Source organism: Terrapene carolina, unplaced genomic scaffold (assembly GCF_002925995.2).
Source record: "Terrapene carolina triunguis isolate 2854851 unplaced genomic scaffold, T_m_triunguis-2.0 Scaffold32200, whole genome shotgun sequence".
Lineage (NCBI taxonomy): Eukaryota > Metazoa > Chordata > Testudines > Emydidae > Terrapene > Terrapene triunguis.
In genome coordinates, this window is record NW_020696551.1 from 420,480 (window position 1) to 428,802 (window position 8,323).

The following is an 8,323-nucleotide window of genomic DNA, read 5'->3' on the forward strand; positions in this document are numbered from 1 at the left end:
AATGTTATTAGAGCCGGGTGGTTATGGAAGCAAAACCAGAGGAAGGTGAGGCAATTTGTTCAAGAGTAAAATATCATTTGAAAGTCAGGAAGTTATGCCACGGGGCAGAGCATTAATTGGTGAACATTGTCACGGCTCCAGTTTATGCCAGCTGAGGATCTGCCCCCATGATTTTCAGAAGTGACTAGAATTTTGGGTTGCCCAACTTCAGAGGGGTCAGATCCTCAGAGGCCAGGTGATCACTTTCATTAAGACCCTCCCTTAAGACGTTTCTCAAGATGGACACCCCAAGCTGAGGCACCCAAACTCACTGCTCACTTTGGAAAATCCTGGTCCTTTCAACATTCCCATTCAGAAAATGTTAAAACAACCTTAACTCTGCCCCTCCTGCCCACCTCGCCTACCCACTCCTGTCATAGACCCTTAACCTCTGGCTGAGTTACTGAACTCCTCAAATCATGATTTAAAGACTTTAAGTTACAGAGAATCCACCATTGACACTAGTTTAAACCTACAAGTGCCCCGTGCCCCATGCTGCAGAGGAAGGCGAAACCCCCCAGGGTCTCCGCCACTCTGACCTGGGGGAAAATTCCTTCCTGACCCTAAATATAGTGATCAGTTAGACCCTGAGCATATGGGCAAGAGCCACCAGCCAGACACCTGGGAAAAAATCCTCTGTAGTAACTCAGAGTCCTCCCAATCTAGTGTCCCGTGTCTGGCCACTGGAGATATCTGCTGCTAGTAGCCACAAATTGGTTACATGCCATTGTAGGCAGTCTCATCACACCATCCCCTCCAGACACTTCTCAGGCAGAAGATCATTATTAGTACTGTTATTAATCAGACTTTCTGCTGTTTGCCTTGTCTGAGCTCCAACCTTTCCATCTTCTACCTTTCAGTGTCTGGAACCTTGGTCTGTAATTTCCTCACCCTCCATTTCTATGTGTAAATGACAACGCTCCAGTCACAGGCCTGCACCTGTGCCCACAGAGACTCCCACTGACTGACCCCAGAGTGGAGTTTAGAAACCAGCAGGTTTGGGGCTAGATTTTCTGTTAGTGTAAACAGGGGAAACTCTCACGTCATTGTGTTCACTCCAGCAGGGGATTTAGCCCACCTGCTTACAGACGCACCCGTGTCTGCGTGGCGGCAGGGCCGGCTTTAGGCACTGCGGGGCCCTATTCGAAGGAGCAGCCGCCGAAATCCCGCCGCTGTCTTCAGCGGCAGCGATTGAGCTGCCGCCGAAGATAGCGGCAACGATTGAGCTGCTGCCGCCGACAGTGCTGGGACTTCTGCAGCAGCTCAATCAGCTGCCAGTGCCTTTGGCGGCACTACAGCGGAGGCAGGGCCGGCTCCAGGCACCAGCTTAACAAGCAGGTGCTTGGGGTGGCCAAGGGAGAGGGACAGCACCTGCGGCAATTCGGGGGCGGCAGGTCCCTCACTCCCTCTAGGAGCGAAGGACCTGCCGCTGAACTGCTGCCGCCGATCGTGGCTTTTTTTTCCCCCCCAATTTTTTTTTTTTTTTTTCTTGGGGCGGCAGGAATGCTGGAGCCGGCCCTGAGCGGAGGGACTTTCCTCCCTGGCAGAGATTGAGCTGCCACCAAAGACAGCGCCGGGACTTCAGTGGCAGCTCCTTCAGGATGGCGCGGGGCCCCCCTAAGGCATGGGGCCCGATTCTGGGGAATTGGTGGAATTGCCCTAGGGCCGGCCCTGCCTGGCGGAGCGTTGTGTTCATCTGTGAAGGGGAGCGCTCTGGACTCAGCAACCTTTAAAGAGACTACAGTATTTACAATTTTCCTCACTCCCACAGCCTGCTCAGCTAATCTGGCTCCCCACGATGGGTTGGTTGCAGTGACACCTGGTGGCGTACGGTGGAACTGAGCTCTGCAAACTGAAACCAGTCCCCAGAATCTGTTCCTGGATGCTACCCCAAGGGGGGGTTTCCTATCCTTGCCAAAAAGCAAATGCAGGTGAAATGATAGCAAGGGCTAAGCACTGGTGTAAAGGCCTTTATCCTGGACTGGGAGCTGCTGGGATAAGCGCAAGATCTAGAGCCCAGGGCTGCTACTGCTGATTTCAGCAATGCTTCTTCCCAGGCAAAAGGAATAAAACATACCCTAGAGGTTCATATCCAATACAGGACTAAGGTCCATCAGTCCCCACAGAACCGGACTCTGCAGCGCCTTGCTCCTGTGAATAATCCCAGTGGGCCCAATTCTCTCACCCTCGGTGTAAATCAGGAGTAACAGCACTGAAATCAATGCGGTTATGCCAGGGTAAGTGAGAGGAGAATTGGGCCCAATGGGACTACTGGCATAAGGCTATGCAGGATTGGGCCCACAAAAAGTTAGTGCTTTTAGACAACATACCTGCAAATTCCTCCCTTATGTGAGCAGCTCCACTGACTCTGGCAGCTCCTCAGGGGAGTGAGTGCTTCCCGGGTTTGGCCCAGACACCCCAGGGTGGGGAAGTCTTTGAGAAAGCAGGCGCCAGCCCCACAGCTGGCATACATTGGAGTGGTCCCATGAAAGTCTGTGGACCAGATCCTCAGCTGGTGCAAGTCAGTGTCGCTCCATTGAATCTCTGGGGCGACAACTACTTACACCAGCTGAGAGTCTGGGCCCGTCTACACTGCCACGTTCCCTCTTGCCCCGCACTCCTTACTTGGTTAAAGTTACCGGGATTTCAGCCGGGGCGGCTTCTTGCTGCTCTAGCGCTACTCGCAGCAGAGTGGGCGACAGACGGAAAGCAGGTGATTAGGGACCAACCCCCACCCCCAGTAATTCACGTGCTGGGCTTTGAGTCAGTGGGGAGATTTGCTAGTCTCCCTTTGCTCTTCCTAGCAGTCTGTGGGGTTACTTGTCCACTAGAGTGTAGATCTGGGGAGCAAGAGTTCAGTGGGACACTGTCCAAGAGCCCCTGAGCCAAAGGCCCCGTGCCAAGGCTGGACGCAGTTTGCAGGACATGCCTGTGCCCTGTGCTCTGAGTGTGTTTGGTGCTGGGGGCAGGGGAATGGAAGGCAGGGCCTGTTCTCTGATGGGCTGGTTTAACGCACCTCGCTTCCTGTCTCTCAGTAGCAACACACACACACAACAGATGTGAAATATACACAATCAACTCCTCCCTCATATATAACATTCCTCTCGCAAACACACACACAATGCACACACACACAGGGACAGTCACCCTCCCCACATACATAACACACCCTCACAAACACACAACGCACACACACATACCACCAAACGCACCCCAGTGACATGCCAAATACACCCCCCAAACTGACATGTCCCCCCCACACACATACAATAGCCACACACAGCACACCACCCGTCCAACACACCCAAACATACAGGCCCACGCACACAGCAACCCCCCACTGACAGAAGGCTCCCACCTGCATGCACAGGGACACTGGGCCAAGAGGCAGCAACCCGCAGCAGGCACCACACAGCACAACGCCTGGCCCAGGGAACCCCCCCAGCAAAGGCAGACCCACAAGTACACTCACACATGCACCCCCCTCCCAGGGACTCACACAACAGCCCCACCCCAGGCACCCCCGGAAAGGCTCCTCCCCGCCCCTGCCCAGGGCTCCGGGCTCCCCCCCGCCGCCCGGCCCGGCCGGGGGGCAGCGCCTCGGGGCGGGGGCTGAGGGGCGGAGCCTGGCAGGCAGCCGGGGAGCGCTCCGGAGCCGGCCCGCCAGTGGTGCAGGCGGAGCGAGGAGCCGGCTGCGCGCCCGGCGCTGGCTATGTCCCGCTCGGTGCCCGGCTCTGAGCCCCCCGCAGCGCCCGGGCTGTGAGCGGGAGGCCCCGGGGGGCGCGGCTGGACGCCCATGGAAGAGGCGATGGACAAGGGGGGCGACATGGCCTCGGTGAGCGACTTCGACCCCATCGCGGGCAGCATCCCGGCCACCAAGGTGGAGCTCACCGTCTCCTGCAGGTACGGGCAGCCGCGTCGCCACGGGGATGGGCGCTGCCGCGGGCCCGGGGGCAGGGCAGGGCAGGGCAGGGCAGGGCGGGGGGGCGGAAAGTTTGTGCCTGTGCAGGGAGCCGAGGGGGGGAGCTCGCCGAGGGGTGCCGCTGGGCTGGGTGTGGGGCGGGGCGGGGGGGACAATGAGCCATTCCCATAGGCGCTGGCACTAGCGGGGGGGGGGCTGCGGCACCCCCGTCGGGAAGTGGTTTCCATCCCAGCCAGGCTTTGCAGTTTGGGTCAATGGCTCTCAGCGCCCCGCTATATACACTGGGGAGTGGAGGTCCTGGCAGGTGCGGAATTGGCTGGTGGCAGGGCCAGCCGGGGGGGCTCCCAGGGCCATGCCCCACGCAGGGAGCCGCTCTGGAGGCACAACTGTGTGTGAGTGTGTAGCACTGTGAGTGTGTGTAGCGGGGTGTGTGAGTGTGTCGCGGGGTGTGTGTGTGTGTAGTGCTGTGGGTGTATCTCTCTGGGTGTGTTGCGGGGTGTGTGAGTGTGTAGCACTGTGAGTGTGTCTCTGGGTGTGTGTGTGTAGCGGGGTGTGTGAGTGTGTAGCGCTGTGAGTGTGTCTCTGGGTGTGTGTGTAGCGGGGTGTGTGAGCATGTAGCGCTGTGAGTGTGTCTGTGTGTGAGTGTGTAGCGGGGTGTGTGAGTGTGACTCACTGGGTGTGCATCTCAGTGTGTGTTATTCCTTAGCAGTGCATAGCTCTGGGCTGTCTCCAGCACACAGGCAGTCCTGGGGTGGTTCCCCCAAGATGCCCAGTCAGCCCTGGCTGGGGGGACATGGTTGCTCTCAGAGTTGAAATCAGCAGCAGCCCCCATTGCTTTAGCACAGCTGCCCCCCCCACCCCGAGGCTGTGCACCATGCTCCCCCGCAGTGTTTACTTCTCCCCCCCAGCCTTGGCGAGCAAACCCAGCGGGCTGGCCAGGCACCCAGGGTGTTCTGATTCGCGCTCTCCATGGCATGGGATCGGAGAGGAAGTTTCTTTGAGGCAGGAGCAGTCACCTGGATAGCAGCCCGGATCCCTGGCCTGGCCTGGATCCGGTAGGGGTGGGGATTTTAGTGCAAGCTCCATTGTGTAGTACTTACTCGGTCGAACTGATTCCTCCCTGTGTGTCCCCGAGCTCTCTGTGCAGAGGGCTCTGCACACGGGGATGGGCGCAGCCCCCCAAAGGAGGGGTTGGGAGCCTGCAGAGAAGGGCAGGGGAGGAGAGAGGCACATGGGACAGGTTTTTAAGGGGATTTGGGCACCAAAGACCCAGGGGCTCCCATCTGGCCCAAGGTCTCTTCCCACTGACTCCGTGGAGATCTCCCAGCAAAAACAGTGCAGCCCAGGAGTCCTCCTGAGGATCCTGTGGGTGTGGGACTGCCAGCCCCCCCGGCTCATTCAGCCCAAAGGGGACATCACAAGGGAACCCTCCTGGAGATTTCCACCCCAGCCCCCTCCCCCAGGGGCGAGTGAGGGGGGGCACCAAATGACTATTCGGGCAAAGTGCGCCAGGCACCAGCGGGAGCTGTGTCCCTGTGAGGTGCTGGGTTTGGCTGACAGGCTCAGCAATCAGCTGATGTATGGGCTGGATTCCAATCTGTCACACACTGGTGTAAATCCAGAGCAACGGAGTTACTTCAGATTTATGCCAGCGTATCCGAACCATGATCTCAGTTATCCCAGTGTAAATCTGGAGTAATTCCATTGTAACTCCTGATTGCCATTGGGGCAAATGAGAGAATTGGGCCCAGTCATTCCAGATTTACACCAATAACTCCCAGAGAGCAGTCTGGCCCCAGTGCGTTTATCCTCAGACTTAACATGCAGGGAGTAAATGGGGAGCCTTAAACTGCTGTGCTCTGTTCTGAGCCTTGTTATATGGGTGCCAGGCTCAATAAGCAGCGTTATTCCTAATGCTACTTAAAAAAGAGACAGGCCTTTTCTTCCTTCACTGGTTTAGATTAAAGAAGGAAAAATGTGTGTAGAAGAGCGAGAATGAGCCAGATCCCCTGCTGGTGTAAACAGGAGCAGCTCCATTGGCTTTGATGGAGACGCTATGGCTTACCCCAGCCAAGGATCGGGCCCGGATCCTGCGCCAGCCACACCCAGCTCCCCTCATTCCCCAGTGGCACGGGAAGTTCTTTTCCTCATGCGGCTATTTTAGAAAGTTCTGATATTTCATTGCAAGAAGCCCCAGCAGGTGCTTCCCCCTGGTTGTTTTTCTCCCTGCACTTAGAGCTGGAGATTGCCTGGGTGTGTGTTTGTGTCAGGCATTGCCAGGCGGAGATAAGCCAGACTGCAGCGAGAGGGATACCCACTAACCTAGCGGGGTTGGCTTTACTGCCGGCACCTGCCCCGAGCCAGCCCTTCCGAGCAGCATCAGGACTTATCCAATTCCCGCAAGACGGAGCGTGGAGCGAGGCTTAGGAGGCACATATCTGGAAGGACACAGTATAGGTAGAAGGATGCTCTTGTGATCTATCTATCCGCATACACACCATCTATCTAGCTCTCTATCTCAGAACTCCTGGATTCTGTTATCAGCTCTGACACTGATATCTTGTGTGGCCTTGGACAAGTCCCAGACCTTCTCCGTGCCTCAGTTTCCCCACCATGCCTGGGGGTTGGTACGTCTGAGTTCCTGCCTTGCATGGGTGCTGCGAGGATTAATTAGTCAATGTCCATAAAGTGTTTTGAAGATGAAAAGCCCTGGGGAGGTGCTAAGGATTATGTTCATTCTTTGCGTCCCGGCACTGAGGTTTTGCTCTGTGCTGCAGCAGGGACTTGCTGGGAGCTCGGTTTACGTGGCCTAGCAATTGAGAGAGCTACGGAAGGGATATGAGACCCAGGTTCCTGTTTTATACTGTCCAGAGCTAGTCAGAAATTTTCTGTCAAAATTATTTTTTGGTGGAATGTGTCTGTTACAAGGAAAGGGACATTTCTGCAAAGAGAGTCTGGGTTTGTTTAAATTTTGGGGGTTTTCAGCAAAACCCCAAAATTGTTGGGGTGGGGAGGGGTTGGGCAAAGGAAGTTTAAATTTTCAGTTGCCAAGAACAGAAAAATCAGTGTTCAATTTTTTGACAAAATACCCCACAAATGTTCAAAGAAGAAATTTGGTAAAAATGAAAAAAACCTTTTCATCAAAACTGTTCACGGGCAAAAGAAACCTTTTCCTGACCAGCTTTCCCACTGTCTGCCCCTCTCGCACCAGTGGCGTTCACTGGCCCTGGTGTCCACCATTCGTGCAATCTGCCCTCCAGGTGAGGCCTAGATCAAACTGCTGCCTTGGGTCCCGTCTGCACTAGCAAAATGACTCTGTTCCCAGACTCAGTTGAGAAAGGTGGCTGGAACATGTCATGGTCCCATCTACACAAGCAAGGCTCAACGGTAATAGTCCTTAGCTCTTCCTAGCACATTCCATCCTGAGATCTCCAAGCAGTCTACAGAGGAGGTCAGTTTTATCCTCCCCATTTTACAGATGGGGAAACCGAGGCACAGGAAGATGAAGTGACTTGCTCAAAGTCACCCAGCTGTGATGAGAACCAGGTTTCCTGAGTCTCAGCCCAGTGTTCTAGCCACTAGATAACGCTGTCTCCCATGTGTTAAGTGTGTCAAGGCGCTGGGATGTTGTAACTGACCCTGGAGGTTTTGCTGCTTCTCACTACTGAGGTGATTGAACCCCGCAGTGGAGGAGCCGGGTTTTGCAGCTGGAGGGCGAAGGGTCATTGGTGGGGGGCTGGAGAGCGAGTGAGGTCTGCGCTCACCGGGCTGCGCTTGTTCCTGTCCCATGAGGCTGGGCCCAGCACTCCACGCCGGGTGTTGCGGCCTGGTGCACAGGGTCACTGTGCCGTTCAGGGTTGGCCTGGCCACCCCCTGTCATGACGCTCTTCAGCCCCAAGTGTGGGGGAGGGGTAGTCACCCCCCACCCTATTAGCTTGGCCTCTGGAACCCAGGTTAGATACAAGCTGAGCGTGGACATGAGCCTGCAGGGGGAATAGCCACCCAGGCTGTCCTGGGTGCGCTGAGGCCCAGGGGTGGAAAAGCAGGGGGAGTCAGAGTCAGCACTGAGGTGCTGGGAGTGCGCGGGGGGGTCCAGGATTGGTACCGCAGGGGGCTGTGAGTCGAGAGGAAGGACACTGACAGAGCTATTGGTACGGAGACAGAGGACTGGAAAGGCAAGAGGTGCTCCTGGTTGGGTGTTGGTCAGGATGGAGGGGCACTGGCAGAGCTGGGCGGTGGAGCTCAGGGCTGGGGCAGCAGGGGGCTGCCGGTTGGGATGGAGGGGCATGGGCAGAGCTGGGCGGGGGAGCTCAGAGCTGGGGCAGTAGGGGGCTGCCGGTTGGGATGGAGGGGCACCGGCAG

At 56.5% G+C, this 8,323-nt stretch overlaps 1 protein-coding gene across 1 annotated transcript in view; it reads left to right on the plus strand.

Moving 5' to 3' along the window:
* The first annotated feature begins 3,847 nt into the window (after positions 1 to 3,847).
* The window catches only part of LOC113409303 (copine-5), a 130,466-nt gene continuing 125,990 nt past the window's right edge, over positions 3,848 to 8,323 (plus strand). Inside the window, exon 1 of the mRNA XM_026663065.1 lies at positions 3,848 to 3,942. Coding sequence (XP_026518850.1) covers positions 3,848 to 3,942 — 95 coding nt within the window. The remainder of the gene's footprint in view (positions 3,943 to 8,323) is intronic.